The 22,357-nt window shown below is 38.0% G+C and overlaps 1 protein-coding gene across 2 annotated transcripts in view; it reads left to right on the top strand.

Annotated features, from left to right (window-relative positions):
- LOC131684133 (rho GTPase-activating protein gacF) overlaps positions 1-22,357 on the top strand; it is a 335,709-nt gene that overhangs the window by 198,478 nt on the left and 114,874 nt on the right. For both annotated transcript variants that reach the window (XM_058966713.1, XM_058966714.1), the window contains exon 3: positions 6,695-6,798. In XM_058966713.1, coding sequence (XP_058822696.1) covers positions 6,695-6,798 — 104 coding nt within the window. The remainder of the gene's footprint in view (positions 1-6,694; positions 6,799-22,357) is intronic.

The following is a 22,357-nucleotide window of genomic DNA, read 5'->3' as shown; positions in this document are numbered from 1 at the left end:
GCATTTACTTCCCAGTGTGCGTTTAAAATGTCTAAAACTATTGATTTTTAACTCCTTGTAACTCGCTACATTTACTATCAAAAAGTTGAAAAAGTTCAAAATAATTCAATTTATATAGCGTCTACCATTCCGTTTATCTGCCACTGCACGGTACTTAAACGATCAAGAATAAGATACAGGTCAAACAAGCAAACCATAACAAAATGTTCATCTTTGTACAGGTTCGTAAACTGTGTGACTGGTATCGCCTTACGCGCGACAGGTAAATTATCCTCATGACCAGTCTCAAGACCGATGACGCATTTAAATTCCATGACATGTCACGAGACCAACCATCGAGGCTTGGAAGCTAACCTGTTTGAGACATGAGACGTTTTCAGCAGAGCGTGAATGTACGGGTGGCTTGACATGTCGCGAAAAATGTACACAGGTTCCAACTATGCTCCAGAGTGCCACTATGTAACCGCTGTCGCCCTTACCACTACGCCTGCATAGAAGGAAACTGAAGCGAGAGCGACTCGAGGTCCGATGACTTTTGAAGGATTCCCCGCGGGTCCGAAGAATACCATCCGCCAATCCGGTACTCGACGACTTACTAGACTGAGGCGCAAATTTGTTTCGCTGATACCCCTCCCCCCCCCCCCCCCCCGTTCGAGCGAAAGTTGCAAGTTTTGCTCTTCTTTCCCTGTCTCTCCCCTGTCCTTGATACAACTGCTGCTACACTAATGCGGAAATAAGCCACCCTCTGAATATCTTGACCAAGCATAAGTTTTAGTTAAAAAATTCGAATTAGTATTCTGTATTCCTAGTTTAAGGATAGCTATAATTTTTACTCTTTATTGAAACTCTTGTCCTCCATTTTGTAAATAGAATTGAATCCCTAGTTTTAAGATTTCTGTGAAATTTCTCATAAATATTTGTTCCCCTTTTTGTGTACTAAACTATATTGTTAGTTTTAAGATAACCGTAAAATATTTCGTAAAATACTATTACTCCCTCTCTTGTATATCAAAGTGAATCCCTTGTTTTAAATTTTTTCATAAAAAAATCTTTTGGCCCTCTCTTGTATATTAAATCTTATTTCTAGTCTTAAAACTTTCTTTTCCTTTGTAAAAAAAATATTTCAACATTGTAACCTCCTAGTTTTAAGATATCCAAAATGTAAAAACAAAAGCATTTGGCACCGCCAAGCTAACGCATTTGTGCCTATCAAATAAACGAAATGAATAAAAAAACACTACCATGCATCTCTTTCAGACATATCATGAAAAATCACCTTTTTCATACATCGGGGCAGAAATGGGCAAAACAAGACATTCATTTTCGGAAAGTACACTAATTTTCAAGTGTCATTAACTGCAAGTGATCTTTCCGAACTGTTTCAAAAAATGTACAGCCCCTTTGAACATTATAACTTTTATTGAAAGCGGGATTTATTTTTTGTTCTTCGTGTCTGAGCAAGAAGAAAGGCTTGCACCGACTAAATCGAAAACAAGTATAAGTCTAGCGAATAACCTTTCAAATGAAACCAGTTCGACCCTAATCGTAATCTGAACTAAAAAGTTATAGTCATTTGAATAACACAGGTTTGAATACAGTTTTTTTCCAGAATTGCTCATCCTTTCGCCTTGGAAATTCTAGTCTAGTCTACACATACACAGCCAATACATGTAGGGATCCTGGAAAATTGCAGACGTTCATCCACAATTTTTCTTGTCATTATTAATGTTTGTGGCACATAATGAATATGACACAAGCATTAAAGCGACCAGGCCAACTGTGCAACGTACAAAAGAAAGATGATTCAAAATTATACGGCAGTCAAATTATTCATTCAATGAATAATTTAATCAACGGATTATTTTGAACCTTGAATAAGGAAGAAACGTGGACAACCGTACACAACCGTTTCAATTTGATGGGGGTTTGATACATCGTTGGGAGTAACTTTGCTAAGAGGGTTAATGTCACTCCTTTGGTCCTAGGTTCCTGGGATGCGACAGAAGTATTTAGCCCTGCCCTGGCTAATGAGCCAGGGTTTTAGCGCCCCTACTCGCTCTCTGAAACAATAGAGAAAATTGGCGAAATCGGTTAATTAGTAGTAATATAAACAAAAAACCTGTTTTAATCCACCTAGAGGTGCAATTGTGCCTTTCTCATTTCTCTAAACTATGGCACGGAGGCTTTTTATGTTCAACATAATTGTGGAAATGTCCATTACATTCTTAGTACACTTTGCACCTTTACACAATGGCATGCCAGCCACGAACTTGATGAGCTACGTGTCGACGGTGAAACACTTGAAACAAAAAATATCATACTTCATTAGCCTAATCAGCATTAGATCAATGTTATCTGCTTGCTAACTCATTTTGTCATGCGGGGGTGGGTATGTGAGGAGGGCGAAAGTCCCATGAACGAACGACTTCCCAGCTTAAATTGGTATGCTTTGTGATATAGTGGTGGTTTAAAGATGATGGGGTTGAAAGGGAGGGGTATGAGGGCTGGATGGGGTGGTGGTCTGAGGGGTGATTTAAGGAGATTTTTAAAGGAGGGGCGCGAACAGTAGAGGGGGGTGTAACCCCTCTCCGTAAACCATCAACTACGCTCCTGTTAAAATCCAGAAACCCTAAACGAGTTGAAAAAAAAAGCCGGGATTAGGTTGACGTTTTTCAGAGTGATTGCATAACCTTTCTATATGAGAAAGGCAAAAATGTGCCAAAATCCAAAAAAGTGAATCGTAGTCAAATTTTTTTTTCGAGTTTACATCAAATCTCGACGTTTCATGCACCTTGAACACATTTAGCATCAAAAATAAAAATTCAGTTTTTAATTTTTCCTATAGTTTATATGAGAAATTTCTGTGTGGCCGCACTCTGAAACCCGTAATTCCGGAACCAGAATTCCGATCGATCCAAAATTCAATAGCAGCCGATGGGAAGGTTGCACCTTTCATTTGAGACTAAGTTTGGGCAAATCGGTCCAGCCATCTCTGAGAAAAATGAGTGACATTATTTGACACATACGCACATACATACACACACACACATACACACACACATACATACATACACACACACATACAGACTTTTTCCGATCTCGACGAACTGAGTCGAATGGGATATGACACTCGGCCCTCCGGGCCGGGATTAGGTTGACGTTTTTCAGAGTGATTGCATAACCTTTCTATATGAGAAAGGCAAAAATGTGCCAAAATCCAAAAAAGTGAATCGTAGTCAAATTTTTTTTTCGAGTTTACATCAAATCTCGACGTTTCATGCACCTTGAACACATTTAGCATCAAAAATAAAAATTCAGTTTTTAATTTTTCCTATAGTTTATATGAGAAATTTCTGTGTGGCCGCACTCTGAAACCCGTAATTCCGGAACCAGAATTCCGATCGATCCAAAATTCAATAGCAGCCGATGGGAAGGTTGCACCTTTCATTTGAGACTAAGTTTGGGCAAATCGGTCCAGCCATCTCTGAGAAAAATGAGTGACATTATTTGACACATACGCACATACATACACACACACACACACATACACACACACATACATACATACACACACACATACAGACTTTTTCCGATCTCGACGAACTGAGTCGAATGGGATATGACACTCGGCCCTCCGGGCCGGGATTAGGTTGACGTTTTTCAGAGTGATTGCATAACCTTTCTATATGAGAAAGGCAAAACGCATAAAAATTACAAACCAACAGACAATTCACATTCGACAAAAATCCATACAGGACTTCTATATACAATCTGTTCCTATATGTTCAATTCGCAATTAAATAAAATGAATGCATAATCTATGTGATTTTGGTTTAGTGCCTTTTAGAGCCCGAACAATTGATGCAGGCAAGCAGTTTCCATCAGCTGGAGTTTTCGATACCGTGAGGCGATATTTTCCGTTCGAACCGTGCTTGATTATTAATTTCTCCGCTACCATTTCACAATTCCCAATTCACTAGTTTTATAATTTCCACGTTTTTCACTTGCGTTTGCTTTGCTTACCCGGAACTAAATACGTCGTTGATTCGTAATATCAAATTTAAACTCAAATGTAAGGAAAACGGAAAAAATTTTATTGGTGCCAAAGCCGTGTAAATGGCATTGGAAATCGGTCGAGAATTCTATTTCAATTTGATTCAAAACAACAATGAGGATTGCTCAAATAAACTTATTAAATGAGAGATTGAAACAGTAAGAAATCACAACCAGCACCGTGTGCCACATTGAATACGTTGAATACAGCCATAGTAGCACTTACCAGTTATCTCGGTGGCATGGCAAACAACTTACAGTTTGTTGCGGAATGTTTCTACATGACCTCCAGCTCATAGTAAACGATTAGTTTCGACGTCTTGCCTCTCTCGTTTTTAGCTGCACACCAAAAAAATCTGAATGTTATCGTTGACGTAATTGCAAACATGACACAATTCAACAACTCGTAATTCACGAAATGACGGAACATTACCGTGTTCCGTTTAATTTTACATGATACATATTCTTTACATGCCGCAATGACATAAAATTACACTTCTTACCATTCAGAACAAACGCTCTATGTGGAGTAAAATCACATGATTCAGAAAATTAAACGTCATGTAAAATTAAAATCAAACGTAAAACTAAGTCATTTTTGATGCTCGTATCTGTCAGGGTCAGGAGACGTAAATTTACACTACTTTTTCTAGGTGTGTGGAGCACCACGTGTAGATCTTAATTCGCTGGCAGACCTCAGAGAAACCACGACAATCTTCGGATTAGGAGAAAGATATTCATCTTCTTTCACACCGCCAGCAATCAATTCCTGGTCAACCGCTTTGGTCTCAGCAGCTGGTATTGAAATTGGCATCCATCCTTCAACCGGAATATGACTAACGTGTGGGTCACCTGCAGCCACTGTCACTCATGCACGTTTTCACCTTCCAGCAACTCACGACGAGTACAGATAAAAACTTCAAAATTTTATTTCTTCCACTTTGAAGAAATGCCAGGAGCGAAAAAAAATCTACATCCGATGCGTATCGGAGAGGGTATTTAGATTATTATTCGAGCATAAACGCTTCATATTCGAATATTTCGACCGTCATTGGAATTACGCGAGTTACCGCGCAAACGTTCCTCCAATCAAACAAGCAAACCAATCAAATCTAGCACTTGGTAGGTATTGGTATTCGCGATAACAATTACTCTTAGCTTTCCGCCCCGTCATGCCCGAGTTCTGTCTTGACCTACGCTAACAAACGATGAACGGTGTCGATCGGCGACTCCGATTGCGCGAAATCATTTGCGCTGCACACTTGCATGCACATTTTGGTGCTGCAGTTGATGATAATAATAATTGCACCCTCCTACACTTCGGCAACAGTGGGTGTGTCTTTACCATCAGCTGTTTTCGGGAGGTAGCGACGTCAGCTAAGTAGTAGTAAAAAGGCCGGAATATCCGCTTGACGAGCGAATGGGAATGGACGTGCCGGTGCACATGTAGGCACTGTTTTGCAGCCAGTTGTGTAATAGAAGTGGGTTTACATAGGTGATTCTGCAAGTGCGGCACTTTTTTTCTGACTCTCTTTGGACAGCACTTCGAGTGAATGATAAGACATATTAGCGAAAACCGCTGTCGCGGATGATAAGGTGCTTGTCCACTGTCGATGACGCTGGGATGGTGTTTCAGCGCTTACCTTACATAATGCATTGTAGTCAAATATGTTCCTTTAAAATTAAAACATTGATATTTGAAAGCGAATATTGCGAAGAGTTTGTGGTAGCACATTAACGTCCTCGAAGTGCTAAACTCTAGAATTTGGAAACTACTGAAAGATTCGCTCAGCTTATTTTAATTAAACGTGAACGATTCCAGTTTTTAATCTATATACGATTTGAAAAAAACAATAATTTATAATTAGTGCAATGAAAAGCAGAAATACCATATCATTTATTTGGAAGCTGCGATTCGTCACACTAATTATAAACTATTTTTAGTAAGTTGAGCGAATCTTTCAGCAAACCGTGGAATAACCACATTTCCTCAAACAACTTCCAGATACATAACAGTAGCCAATCGACCGATACGAGTTGTGATCGGAGGTTGGTTTCCCGGTTTTGGAATTTCAATCACATCCCGCTTACCTGCATCCAATCATGTGGTACAATGTTCTTCTCTAGGAATTTATTAGATAAACACAAATATGAAGGAGAATTTTTTTTAACAAGTTTAACTTGATTCTATCTAACTTCGGGGTATTACTTGCTGCTTTTCCATTGGAAACGAACAGCAACAGAACTCGATTATCGTTTGCCAAACCAATAATAACATGCAAATTTCGATATTGAAAAAGATTTTTTCATATCGAATTTAATTGGATCACGAGCCTCTTTTAACAAGCTTATTTAAAGCTGATTTGGATACTTTACCGCTAAATCTTTCTTTATTCAGATTTTACAACCGAATGCAGACAAAGTTTCATTGCAATGTGGTCATCGTAAACTTTCTGCTGCAGAATTCTTTGTTTGGCTTCCCGCCCAAATAAGACACTTCGCCGCCGAAACTTAAGCCCTCAATCGATTCAGACAAATCAAATTGAACATAATTCCATCGTACGATCGGTCGGTCAGAGGCACCAATTCCAGTCAACCAAAGTATTAACAATCACTTTTTTTTCTCTATCTACTTTTCCAGCAATCCTCCAGCGAACGACCGTGGCCGCCGGTCAGATCAGGATCCAGAGCGTGGCGACCTGTTTGTTTCTCTGCATGGACACCTGCGGGACAGTCTACGGTTCGGTGAGTTTCCTTTCAAAAAAAAAAAAAACAAACGTTTACCCACACTTCCCACCCGAATGGAGGTGGTCAATAAAATCCGATTGTTTCCCATGGCATTATCATAGAAAATCGATCGAATTAAAAGGTTATTAGTTGGTACTGTATAGCGGCTTCGGCTTTTGTTTCTACCAGAACCCTGACCGGTCGTCCTCGAGTGGAACACAGAAAAACTTCTTCCGAACTCGTAAAGTTCGTAGCCGCTGTTGGCCCTGTCTGCGTCAGCATCGAAGCGCCATCCGGTGCGCCCCACCAAAAAAAAAACATACCCACATATTCATTACTGGGAAAAGGGTTCCGAATCAGAACATAAATAGAAAGGTCTCTACTTACATTCCTGGCACTCTATGAGAGGTCTCGATTGAATGGGGGATTTATCTTGGATCTAAATATTTGATCTAACCTTTCTTCCAAATATTTGAGGATTCTGATTTCTTGAGGCAGAGAGAGTGAAAAAAGGATTAATTTACGACGCTTCCCGGTCTTTCGATGCTGTCTAATAACGTACAGCAACTAATTAAACATTGAAAATCAATAAAACCCGATCCGATCAAAATCAACACACTTGTACTGGTTGAGGGCGACGAAGTTTGTTTCTCCTTATAGACCTTTTATCGAGTTTGTTTTTTTATCCACCACTCGAGAACATCGTCGAGTGTCCACGGGCCAATCTAAACGTGGAACGGAGTGAACCTTAAAAAAGATGGATTTCTTTTCACGCTACACCGGAGTAAATGGTATCCTTTTTTGATTTTCTTTGCTTTTTGTTTACACCTCTGCCATGCGATAGTCCTTCTGGGTTGACTTTTGCTTTGAAGTGTGACTTTTTGTAATTGATACTAACAGGAAAATTCGGGGCAGCAGCGGCATTGGCTGCGGCTTTCAGTCCTTTCGTGAGCATGACGTGCCAATTCTATTTTAGTGTTTGTTGCCCTTTCGACCAGGGCATTGACCTTCTTGGGCAATAGCGCCGGCCGGAATCAAAGGGTTTTGCTTCTGGACACGTGTTTGTATATTCGATAACCCCCGATGAAGGTACACATTCTTCTTCGTCGAACCTACATTTTTCGGATATATGTACGGCAGGATTTACTAGATTAAAAACAAAGCTCTTCAATAATGGAATGTAAATCATGCTTCAAACCTTTTGAAATTTTCCGGTAATAACTAGTCACGCTCTTTAGCTACTGTTATTAAATTTTTCGGCCGCTTGGGAAATATTTACACAGCATACATATTCAGTTTATGGATTCTTGCATATTGGGAATTTAATTTTCTAGTTTAGAGCTCGCCACATAGAAAATTCAACCAGTATAGTTGAAAATTCATCAACCAAGAATTTAAATAAAACCTAAATATAGCCTGAATGCTAAATTTCAGAATCACAGTTATAGAAACTAAGGCTAAGGATTTTTGATTTTTAATATTCCAGGCCAAATCCAGTAATTAGGCGATTGAAATAAATAAAACTATTAATTGGTAATTCAAAACATCAAGATATTTTCAAGATATTTTCTACGGATTACATCAAGTATCCTTTAATTACGGGATGTACGATCCAATTATTTCGAGATAAATGAACTTAGAAATCAAACTGTAAACTATAAAAACTACAACGGAAAACCCCTGGCTATTCAAGCTGTTGACGTAGGACTACAATGCTAAATGTAAAATATTTTGATTATTTCCTTATTTAGTATATTTGTAAGTATAATAACAATCGAAAAATTCTCCTACAGTTTAAGTATGATGGTTTACAAGTTCCCCATAATATTACTTATGTTTATTTGAAAAAATTTGATCAATGCTAAATCTCCTTCCAATGCTTCGGTAGCCCAAATGCGGATTGAATGTTTTGGTGTTGCTGGAAAGAGTTGTTTACGGCTAACAAGAAATGATTACCTGTACGGAATTGAAGGTGGAAAAGGACACCGTGATATTGAAAACATCGTTCTCAATGGAATTACTCTACTGTCGCTACATAATCGATAATTTTGAAACACACATCAAGCAACAAGGGACGATGGTATAAGAGATGCGCAATAAACCTTTTGGTCAACGGCTTTAGAAACCAAATGCCAATGGTCAAATCCACCATCATCATGATTGACACATCATTTGATCGATTTTATGAAGTATTCTCAATGATCTGTCACGTTGCAAACAAAATCCGTCACGTTACAGTTGTACGTTTTCATCTAGCGATGAAGGCTTTATCCAATTTCAGAGTTACGTTCGATGGAAGTCCGGCACCTACAAGCAGGATAAAAACAAGGGTTATATTTAAACCCTAAATCAATCCGAAATTCTTCTAGGACAATCGGCTTGAACTCTATATTCCTTAAGGGGTTTCAACACTGTTGAATTTAAAAAAAAAAGATTTTCTATTTATTAGTCTAAAATATGTTTTTGGATGTTGTTCCCGAATGGCAATAATACGTAAATCAAATTCTGTAAATTTGAACAAACTCAATGCAAAAACTATAATTCAATTTATTTAGAGTCCGTTAAATTTTCCCTGCCGATTAGACACTACATATCTATATACAACTTCATCGATTGCTTCATTTTAAAGGGCGAACACGAAATTATTGCGACACAGAAAATGTCATGACAATTTTCTTATGTTTAAAATCAAACCAAAATTTTAGGGTAGTTTTAAACATATACTTCAAAAATCAAAAGAAAAGTTATTCGATGGAGCCTTGAGTGTAAAATTGAACGCATTTTCGCTGTCATCCGGTACCAGTTTCTCAGTTTTTTCCATTTTCTTAACATGTCCTCCTCGTCTTTGACTGACTTCTTGCTCTTCCGAAGTTCCCGCTTCAGCATTGCCCAGTACTGCTCCACCGGGCGCAGCTCCGGACAGTTTGGCGGATTCATGTCCTTTGGAACAAAATAAACAGAATTGGCCTCATACCACTCCAGGACACTTTGAGAATAGTGGCATGATGCCAAATCTGGCCAAAATAGCGGAGCTTCGTCGTGCTGCTGCAAGAACTGCAAAAGGCGCTTCTCGAGGCACTCAGATTTGTAGATCTCGCCATTTACTGTGCCCTTTGCCACGAAAGGCTCACTCCTCAGTCCGCAAGAGCAGATGGCCTGCCAAATGAGATATTTGGAGGCGAACTTCGACATTTTCTTCTTTTTAAATTTGTCGTCCACATAGAACTTGCTCTTGCCGGTGAAAAACTCCAAACCCGGAATTTGCTTAAAATCGGCTTATTTTTGTCACAGCAGCCATATTTTGTCAGCATCTTCTCGTAGAGCTTCCGTGCCCGAGTTTTAGCCGTCGATTGTTGCCGCTCATCGCGGTTTGGGAAGTTCTGTACCTTGTATGTATGTAGTCCAGCTCTCTTCTTTGCATTCTGGACGTAGCTCTGCGACATGCCGATCTTTTTAGCCAAATCACGGCTTGAGACGTTGAGATTTGCTTTAATCATCCGCTTCACCTTTCCCTCCGTCTTTTTGTTCTCCGGTCCCGGTTTTCTTCCAGCTCCTTTGCCGTGGTCCAACGTCAACCGCTCCTGGAACCGCTTCAACACTCTGGAGACGGTTGAATGGTTGAATGGTGAATGTTCAACATTTTTCCCAACTGCCGGTGTGACAGGTCAGGAAATTCCAGGTGATTGGAAAGAATTTGTTCTCTAGATTCGCGTTGGTTCACCTCCATTTTCGTTGAATCGAAAAACACGACTTCGAGTTTGACAGCATGTAAACAATACACATCAATGAGAAAGTGTGCAATATTTGGTTGATTTTTAATAGTAAATTTAACAATAGTAAAAAAGTTATGACCTGTTGAATGTGTCGCAATAATTTCGTGTTCACCCTTTACTTACGTTTAGTATTTTCACTCATTTCCGTCACTTCCGGGAAATGGTCTCGTATGGTCGTCTAACCCTTATCATGAGCTCGGTTACCTACGATGCTTCAATAGCACGAACTATTTGTAATAGTCCTCTAGCCGAAACCACTTTTTTTGAGATGGTCAGAAATGTAACCCGAACAAATGATTTTTGATCGCTTTGAAATTTTCACAGTACATTCAAAATTTTTCTTCAGAGACGTACGTAGGGTTTTATTTTTTTTGTTTCTTAACTTTATTTAAATTAACAATTTTTTGTCTATTTTGATGACATTTTCAACGTTTTTACATTTCTTACAAAAGAAATGTATAGGATTCGCTCAAACTTTGAAAACTTTTTCCGAGGCCCGGAGGGCCGAGTCTCATATACCAATCGACTCAGCTCGACAAATTGAGACAATGTCTGTATGTGTGTGTGTATGTGTGTATGTATGTATGTACAAAATGTCATGTAATTATCTCAGCAATGGCTGAACCGATCTTAATGAAATTAGTTTCAAATGAAAGGCCTAACGTTGCAATTTGACACTATTATTTTTGATTTTCGATATGTTGTTTATGGGCGATTTTGTCAAAACATGGCAGGTTTTTCGAAAATAACTTTCAAACAATACCATTTTGTCCCACATGCACATAAATAGAAAGCTTGTAAAAATACCTTTCTAACAAGCTATAGATTGTCTAAATCCGTGCACGAGCAGCGGAGATATTGAACATTTTGTATTTTTAGTCCGCGCTTACCAATTTCCCCTAACTAAAAATGAGATTGTTTCATACAGAGTATTGCTTTACTGGTGTTTTAGGGGCAAAACTAAACCAATTTTGAATATCGGGGTATGAAAACACATTTACGTGATTCAAGAAATTCAATGTTGAGAACATTTTGTGAATTACCTTTATAATAAATTAACTATTTCTCAAAAATCAATATATAAGTTCACTTCAAAGACAAAATAATGTGTTGATAAAGAAACAGTGAGTTCTAGTATTTATTCCTTGGATTGGGCATTGCGTTCAATCATGAGGGAAATGTTGTATTGTATATCAATACACAGATCAACAAGTAATTCACCTAGTAGTGAGATAAAAAATTTCTTATATAATTATACTCGTGGCGTTACCGAAAGCAACTGTCTGTTTGAAGCCCAAAAATCTAGCGAAAATTTAACTCTTTTGCAAGATTTAGGTTATACTGGTTATGGCGCAAAAATTACTACTTACATTATTAATGATAAGAATGTAAGAAATCAATATATCATAATAATATACCTATAAAAATAATGTCACTGCATTAACCATCATTTGCATTCCTCACACGCCCCCCCCCCACCATCTCTCTCTCCCTCCCTCTCTCTCTCTCTTGCTCTCTCTGTCTCTCTTCTATCGCATCTATCTAACTATTTCTGTATCCATTTCTAAGTTGTGTGATAAGATCTTCTGCCAATCTGAAATATTTATTAATTGTAATTGCGAAGGTTTGAGAAAACAAAACTATTTCTTGTCTGCTGCTACATCAACTCAACTTTAATTCAATTCTATTCAAAGCCTGTATCTACACTATAATTAAGGAAAATCATGGCTATATCAGAAAAATATTTGGCTTAACTGGGTAATATGAAAGATTGACGATGAAAATTTTCAAAAGAGACATTCCACGTGCAATATTTAAACTATTCGTATCTCTATTGAATTTTGAATGAAATATATGCTCAAAGACTGAAAGCTGAAGCCAGAAGGATTGGACTTGCCATCAACGTTTCGAAGACAAAATACATGAGAGGAAGAGGTTCTAAAGACGACAATGTGAACCTCCCACCCGAGTTCGGATTGACGGTGAGGAAATCGAGATGGTCGACGAATTCATGTATTTGGGTTCACTGGTAACCGACGACAATGATAACAGCAGAGAAATTCAGAGACGGATCTTGGCGGGAAATCGTGCCTACTTTAGACTCCGGAGGACGCTCCGGTCGAACAAAATTCGCCGGCGCACGAAGTTGATTATCTACAAGACGCTGATTAGATCGGTAGTCCTCTCGGCCACGAGACCTGGACTATGCTTGTGGAGGACCAACGCGCCCTTGGAGTTTTCGAACGAAAGGTTTTGCGTACCATCTATGGTGGCGTGCAGATGGAAGACGGAACGTGGCGCAGGCGAATGAACCATGAGTTGTATCAGCTGCACATTCGTTGTATTGGTACGAACTTTCATGAAAAATAACGGATCAAAGACCAAAAATATCCACAAATTAGATCCAGGAAAAGAAGACTCCCAAAGTACCCACTCTCGATGGGGGATGCAACTACAATGTGTCTTCTAACTTATCGTCGTCCATATCTGGATATACTGAGTAGTTTGAACCATTTCTTTGGTCTGTATAGGACTTATTTATCCATATTTCCTGCACGAGAATTCCGAACGAAACAATATGAAAGCTATAAGGATGAATGGAAAGAGACTGCATTGCAATCAACTGAATGCACGGCTTTTATGCTATCGACATAGCCTAGACATTTCACACTATTTACTTCAATGCAAATAAAAACTTTGAAATATCTACCTGTCTCATTCACGAATCGCATTCTCCCTGTCGTTCTCTGTTCAAGGTCCTTGAAAGCACATGTGACCTTGTCTCACTTTACTGTATTCAATTGTGCGTTAAAATACTGGACCTGGAAATTCTATTCTGTACATAAATCTTTTTTCGGGAATATGTGACCAAAAAGTAAACTTCGAATTCCAAAGCAAATTGAACATTCCAGGTTCCTGATAACTAATTAAGGTACAACAATAAAGTAGAAACACCAGATAATCTTAAAACGACGCCGTCAAGTAAAGAAGCATGAAAACAAAAAGAATAAAACTAAAAAAAGATGGAAGCCCTAGAAAGTCCATTGCATATTTATTACCCTTTTCTCAGACGATGGGATTTTCAAAAACATTTCAAAACTTTCTGATGCAATGGTTCTCAAATTCGTACAATCCGGTTTATTCATTTTTTTTATTCAAAAATGTTTTTAGCTTCAAATATATGACCATTTCTTTTTAATTAATTATTTCATTCCGCATCTTTTTATTCGTTTTGTTCATCTGCGTTCATTTTACTTATTTTATTCGTTTCATTCTTTGGATTCACTCTGATCAGTTTACTCTTTTTGTGCATTTTACTCATATCATTCATTTAACTTATTTTATTCATTATTTTCATTGTATGCATTTTATTCATTTTTTCCAGTTTATTCATTTTGTTCAGTTTCTTCATTTTAATAATCTGACTACTTTTTCAGTTTTAATCATTCCATCCAAATAATTTATTTGATTCAATTTATTTCTTTATATTAATTTTACCATTGTTCAATTTTTCATTTTAATCAATGCATTGAATTCTGCTCATTTTCTTCTTTTTATTCATTTTATCACTTCAGCTCATTTTGTTTATTTGATTCGTTTGTTTTATTTATGCATTTCATTTATTTTTTACTTTATTCATTTGATCCATTTCATTAATTTGATTCAGTGTATTCACTGGATGAATTAAATCAATTTGATTCATTTAATTCACTTGATTTATTTGATTTATTTGATTCATTTGATTCATTTGATTCATTTGGTTCATTTGATTCATTTGATTCATTTGGTTCATTTGATTTATTTGATTAATTTGATTCATTTGATTCATTTGATTCATTTGATTCATTCGATTCATTTGATTCATTTGATTCATTTGATTCATTTTATCCATTTGATTCATTTGATTCATTTGATTCATTTGATTCATTTGATTCATTTAATTCATTTGATTCATTTGATTCAATTGATTCATTTGATGCATTTTATTCATATCTTCAATTTTATGCATTTAATGTTCAGTCATTCGTTTTATTTCATTCAATTTGTTAGTATGAGTCAATTTATTCTATTAATCTTATAACTATTTCTAAATATAATCTTAATTTTTATTTAATAACCTAATCTAATTTGATTCGTGTATATTATAATTTTGATTTACATTAATTTTTCTACTCATTTTATGAATTTAAAAACCTAATATTTCATTTTTTGCTTTACTTTTTTTTATTTCGGTCGTTTTGTTGATTTCTATAATTTATTCAGTTTATTCGAGATTGTATTCGTGCAAGACTAGAAACTGTTTTCATCCCACCTGCTTGGGTGCTTACTTCTCGTGAGTTCTGCAAACTAATCCAATAGAGTGTGTGAATGTGTAAGAAATGTCTCATCTCACTGCTAGGTGGCTTAAATCGGTTTTTTCACAATAGTGCGCCATTTCGCGTAAAAAATATATAAAAAATATAGAAAACATCCTACGTACGTCGCTTGCTATTGACTTAATAAATCAGAAAGTTTTTGGTTTCAGGTCAAAATTTACGGGAAATAGATTTCAGGACATGGACCCTTTCAAAAAAAAATTTATAGGGGAGAATGCTGCACAGCCACCATCTTAAGATGAAATTTGTTCGAAAAAATTATTTTGTGTGATTCATTACGTATGTTATAAATCTCATTTAACAAGATCTCGATTCCCCTCTTTATTGCGTCAAGAAAAATTCCCAGTATATGCCTATATTTTCGTGCTTTACAGTGGTGTAACCCCTTAAAATAGCACAGAAGATAAGTAATTTACATATCAAATCAGAGTACCTGAAATACTCTTCACTCGGCGAATTTCATTTCGCATATAAAAGCAGCAAACCAACAGTAGATGCATTGCACATGTTCGTTGAAAGACTGGAAAGCTATATCGAAATATAAGAATGGGCATTATTATTCTCGACATAGAAGGATCTTTCTATTCTCAACATAGAAGGATCTTTCGACAATACATCTCATAGTTCAATACGGGAAGCTAATAGCAAGCATGACATGACACAAAACCTAGATCAACTCAATGCTTCTACCGCGACTTAACTACAACGCTTGGGAGCACGACACTGGATGTGAAAACACATAAGGGATACCATCAAGGCGGAGTTCTGTCACCCTTACCGTTGTCATTAGTTTTAGACGAGTTACTGAAATCATTAACTTAAACAGCATACGAAATGATTGGATTTGCAGACGATGGTGCAACCCTCGTGAAGGTGTGCGCCACGCCGCCCTGATCAATTTTACGCGCCGCCGATTTTCGAAAAAAAGGGTCAGCGCGCTGAATGCCTTTTTTTGTGCTGCGCAGCCAATCATATTTTAACACGCGTCATTCTATATTTGACCTAAATGTGCGCTGAGTGTATAAATTCCGGTATACTCTTTATATAACGATAACCTTAATGAATATAACACTTTTGTGGAATACTTTCCATTCCCAGCTTTCGGAAGATATTTCAGGCCATATGGAAACAAAGTTGCTTTTGAACAGCGCGGCAATTCCGTAAGCATTTCAACTTCAGCCATGTCTGCGAGTGGTTTGTTTATGAACTGTGATTTCATATAGCGTACTGCTAAGTCTGGACTAGCGAAACTCAGCCAAATAGCTCGATAAGAGTTTTGTATTAAGTTGTTTAGCAATAAATAGGGGAACATGGGGAGACTTGACCAGGTTTTCAGCTAAAACTGCATAAATCTCTAAAAAAAGCCTTCAATCCCTCACAAATCATTGAGATATAATGTGCAAAGTTATTGTGCGTCTTCATGATTTTTAGCAGAATTTTTAATTTAATTTTTGCAAAGTTACAAAAGTTTTTCTGTGATCGTTCTTTTTTTTGTCAAGTCCACCCACTTTGGAATCAATAAGTATTGTAAATTGGGGAAACATTGATCACTTTTTCAAGAGTTTTTCAAATCACTGTTTTCAGTTCAAGTAGATATAACTGTTTGCATTTTCAAAACAAGTACTGGTACCCATAGATTGAAAATGTTCAAATTGTTGGGTATCTCATTTCGTTTCACTATTAATATAAAATTACTTTGTTGTAAATTTTCATTCGTTGTTTTCGGGGTAACTTTGATCAGCGAAATATGTCTACTGCAATGGGAGATAACGCTCGAAATGTTGTTTAAATAGCATATCTGCAGGCAATTTTATGGCCCAATATCGTGACGTCTCGAACGAGAACCAAATTGCTTAGAAGGATATAGATAGCTTTTATCGAACGTTTTCAGGAAAATAGTCAAAATTAAATATTTAACAACAAAAATCTCGGATTTTCGAAATGAATTATTGGACAAACATATTTACGGGTTCTAAAACAGTGATCAGTTCAGTTGAAGTTGATTGATTTTATTAATATACAAGGGATTGTTTGAACAGACTGAAACGATGCAGTAGACTTGTGTCATTTTCAATATGGATTTATGTTCATGAAAGGTACATTAAATGATTAAATAATCGTTGTCGATAGATGCTGAACATGTTTAAAATATGGTATGTTTTTTATTTCGATGATTTTGTTAGAGGGAATCATCTTATCGTATGTTACTGAAAAAAAGTCTTATTTGATCAAACTTACCCCGCTGATCAAAGATAACCCGTTTTACGGTATTGTAACACCCTTACTGATTATTGCAACACCTCAAAAAGTTTAGCCTCACCTTAAAGGGGTAAATTCAGGATGCTATATCTCGATATCCTACTTATCAGTAAAGCAACTCTCTTCAGCAAAGTTGTTCAAAAGGAAATGGCCGTGTGGATGATAATCATTCAAATTCGGTATGCTGTTACCACGTGGCGCTAGTGTACATGTGTCATAATGCATTTTGAACTTTTTTAATCAAATTATTCTAACTATCTTGAAAGTTCGTTTCTTCAGATAAATTTATAACAAGACGAATGCCGTGCGGATAGTGATTAATTCAATTCGAAACTCGGTCGCCATGGGGCGCTAGCGTTCATGTGAAATAATGTACTTCCAATATCCAGTATTTCAAAAATCACTCTTATCAGGGGCTATGTTAATGATTGCGAGCAGCAAGTAATGCCGGCCAATATGATCTATCCAGCTCAATCATCTTATCTTACTATCATCTAGTTTCTTAAGGATGCATTGGACCGTAAAGTGATAAAAAGGCAACCACTCAATCTTAACCTTTTCTGGTAATGTTTAGAAGAATGACCCAGCGATATAAATGAACATCAATTCTTCCTCAATAATATTTTGAGGAAGCTAAAATAGAAATACTTACAAGCTTCTATCATTTCAGAATTAGGCTTTTCAATCAACTTGAGAAATGAAAATGATATCAGATCTTTTCATCACCATTTAAGTTATACTTATTCCCGTGATATTAATTGAATGTCCTAATGATTCCAGGATTTTCAGGTTTGATTCACTTCATCTTAGAGGAAATACCTGTAAACTTAAAAAAAAATTGCTTATTTTATGATTCAATGGTAAAGGAACAGAATTAACAAGCACAAACTTAATACAAGTCCATAAAAGAAATTTTCTAATTGAATTCTTTATCCGTTATATATTCGTCCTAATAAGGACGGTTTGCTAATAACCATGGTTTGGGCTACGGACGAAAATCCTATTGAACGATTTGAGCCTTACCTGCACGAACGACTAATATTAACGGTATGAACCAGCAATTCGCCATCTCGTTCCAGTTCCGCCATAGTCATTTGGAACTGCGAACAAAATCCTTCCAGCGGACAGATAAACGTTCCTCTTCTGTAGCTCGTGTCAAATAAAAGATCTAACAGCTATCCTACAAGCAACAGTAGCGATAATCTAATTGGTTCTGCCAGCAGAGCAGGCACGACAATGAAGGAATTCGGTCAAAAATATTTCTTTTATATCAAGCGACGGAATGTATAGAACGCTTATGAATGTCGAGATGAGGTCCATGTTAGGGAAAGTCTTGCGCAAATTTATGAAAATTGTATACGTTCATCCCTATTTATTCCATATTTACGGATTTTTCAATAATGTGCTAATAAAATACACAGATAAATTTGATAACAATTTTTTACTGTACATTTTTAGAATCGATTGGGGTTCTAATTATGAAAACCCATCAACAATTAACAAAACGTAAGCGAAAACTTTGTCTATTTTCTTACATTTTCCCAATGTTTTCACAATAATACGGATTTTTCAGTAGTGTATCGTTGAAATACCAATTTATAGCTGCAACCAATTTTTAAGCTGAACTTCTCTGAATCGATTAGTGTATAAATGACGCAAATCCATCAACAATTAACAACGCTACAGTAATTTAAAATTATGCCACATTTTCGTGCCGCTGTTCGAAATCAGATTTAGCGTCACTCTTAATAGCATTAATTGTCACAAATAATTTTACATGCACTATTCAAAAATGTCTTTCTATTTCATCGACACGAGTTTCACTTGATAATTTGGGTTCTGAAATGCAGTAATTTCACATATACACTAGCGCCATGAAACGATACAGCTTAAAATCAAAATTATTTGCGTGTACGTTGTCATGACCTGATGAACAACTTTGTTGAAGACACGACCTTTGCTCATTCGTAACCGAGCGCCCTTTCAGTTTACATACGCGCGTTGGTTGTTGTAACATTACCTTGAGTTAGACGATATCGGTGAAGGTGTTTATCCCAGCAAGGGCTGGAGTATAAACATTATAAACGTTAAATTGTGACAACTAGTGCAGTTTACTGCGGTACTAAACAAGTTTTCTTGCCTGAAAGACGGCTTTGTTTAGACGAGCTATACCAGTTCTCTACTGTGTGAAGGTCACGCGGGTGTCGGACAAAAGAAACGAAGGATCAATTCACTTACCAGCTCGTCAGGAACCAACTGGTGAAGTGTTTCGTTTTTCACTTTTGTTATTGATTTTATTTTATTATTGTTTTTGATTTTTTATTTTGACTTAAGTTAAATAGTGCGGTCGAGCGTGTTGCTCCCGCAACAAAATGGAACAAAAAGAAGGATCACCCTCCGAAGACGAATATTATGGGGAAGAGGAACGTGTATCTGATTCGGAGACAGATGATGTTATGGGCGATCCACTTCCCCCACTTTCCCCCAATGTCTCACAGCCCCCCCCCCCGAGTCAAGGTTTACCAGGATGGATCCGCTGGTCCTTGGGTGGCATACGGCCCAAAAATAAACCGTTAAACAGCATAACTGTTGCACGGGAGCTGACAAAACGTTACTCGGCCGTAACCGGGATTAAAAAGGTTCAGTCAGACAAACTGCGCGTAGTCGTTGGTGACTTGAAACAGGCCAATGGTATCGTTAGCAATAGCCTCTTTACGCTGGAGTATCGCGTCTACATTCCTTCCCGTGATGTGGAGATCGACGGTGTGGTAAGTGATACGGGTCTAACTGTCGATGATCTGATGAATGATGGGGTTGGCCGCTTTAAGGACCCTAACCTTCAATCAGTTAAGATTTTAGAGTGCAAACAATTGCACTCAAAGTCCATCGAAGATGGGAATTACTATCCATCAGACTCGTTTCGCGTAACCTTCGCCGGATCTGCACTTCCGAGCGACGTTGAAGTGGGAGGAGCTCGTCTACCTGTGCGTCTGTTTGTACCGCGGGTCATGAATTGTTCCAATTGCAAGCAGCTAGGTCACATGGCCACCTACTATAGCAATAAGCAACGGTGCGGTAAATGTGGGGAACGCCATGCGGATGATACTTGCAGTAGGCCCGCTGAGAAGTTTGTTTACTGTGAGGAGAATTCGCATGAACTTTAGACATGCCCAACGTACAAACTTCGCGCGGATCAACTGATGCGATCCGCCAAAGATCGCTCTTACGCAGAAATGCTTAAAAGAGCTGTTCCACTTATCTCCGAAAACCCATTCGTTCTCTTGCCAACTGACGATAACGCCTCTAACGCTAACTAATCCCAGGTGCTCCCATTTTACAGTCAGAACTCAACCTAAAACGGGATTCCTTAAATTCTTTGGCATTGACATTGACATCTTTGCATTGCTTCTATTTACATTCCTCCTAGGGCCATGATGGGATATCAAAGACTCTCTAACGTGATTGAACACCTTCCTCGCCCCGCCTGCTTCTTGGAAATTTTAACTCTCACGGTACAGAGTGGGGATGTCTGTACGACGATGATCGATCCTCGACAATTCAAGACCTTTGTGACAACTTCAATATGACAATTCTGAACACAGGGGAAATGACACGGATTCCTAGACCACCAGCGCAAGCAAGTGCACTGGACATATCTCTAGGCTCGGTTAGATTGCAAGTGGAAGGTAATATCTGATCCCCACGGTAGTGACCACCTGCCGATTGTAATTGCAATCACCACTCGTTCAAGACCTCCGGAACCATTCAATGTTTCCTATGACCTCACACGAAATATTGATTGGAAGAGCTACGCTGCTGAGATATCCGAAACTATCTATTCAACACAGGTACTTCCCCCGGAGGAAGAGTATAAGTTTTTGTTAAACTCGATTCTCGATATCGCGATTCAAACTCAGATGAAACGAGTACCTGACGGGAACACCCAAAAACGTTCTCCCAAACTTTAAATAACTTTTTGCTAAACCTGTTGTCTGAAAAACAAATGCATTTCTCGCATGGGGATTTATCGACATCACGATTTAGCTATATGGGCCTTCCCCATTGACGAATGTCTTGTCAATTCCTGCACGCTAAGGCAACTTGCAGATGACGGTGTGGTCTCTATTACAGGTCCCAAGACCGTCGACTTGCAAGGACCACTGCAAAATTCCTTAGACAATTTGTCTGTTTGGGCTCTCCAGCTGGGTATCGAGTTCTCTACGGAGAAAACTGAGCTAGTCGTATTTTCAAGGAAGCGTGAACCAGCGAAACTACAGCTTCATTTACTGGATAAAACTATTGCTCAGGTTTCAACATTCAAATATCTCGGAGTCAGGTTCTACTCTAAAGGTACCTGGAGATGTCACATTAGGTATCTGAAACAGAAGTGCCAACAAAGGATCAACTTTCTCCGTACAATAACCGGAACATGGTGGGGTGCCCACCCAGGAGACCTAATCAGGCTGTACCAAACAACGATATTATCAGTGATGGAGTACGGATGTTTCTGCTTTCGCTCCATTGCGAGCATACATTTCATCAGACTAGAGAGAATCCAGTATCGCTGTTTGCGTATTGCCTTGGGTTGCATGCACTCGACCCATACGATGAGTTTAGAAGTGCTGGCGGGCGTCCTTCCACTAAAAAATCGATTTTGGGACCTCTCGTATCGATTGCTCATTCGATGCGATATTTTGAACCCATTGGTAATTGCAAATTTCGAAAGGCTTGTCGAGCTTAATTCTCAGACCCGATTCATGTCCTTGTACTTCGATTACATGGCACAGAACATCAATTCATCTTCGTATAACGTTAACCGTGTTCATCTCTTAGATACTTCTGCTCCAATTGTATTTTTCGACACATCCATAAAGGAAGAGATTTGTGGAATCCCGGATCACATTCGCTCACAAGTGGTCCCAAATATTTTCTATAATAAATACCATCAAGTCGACTGCGGCAAAATGTTCTGCACTGACGGATCAATTCTCGACGGGTCCACAGGCTTCGGTATCTGTAACAAAAATCTTGCTGCCTCATTCAAACTCAATGATCCTGTTTCAATTTACATTGCAGAATTAGCTGCCATTCAGTATAGTCTCGGGATCATTGACACCCTGCCCGCAGACCATTACTTCATCGTTCGGACAGTCTCAGCTCCATTGAGGC

This window comes from Topomyia yanbarensis, chromosome 2 (assembly GCF_030247195.1).
Source record: "Topomyia yanbarensis strain Yona2022 chromosome 2, ASM3024719v1, whole genome shotgun sequence".
In the NCBI taxonomy this organism is placed as follows: Eukaryota; Metazoa; Arthropoda; class Insecta; order Diptera; family Culicidae; genus Topomyia; species Topomyia yanbarensis.
This window is presented reverse-complemented; position numbering and strand designations above follow the sequence as displayed.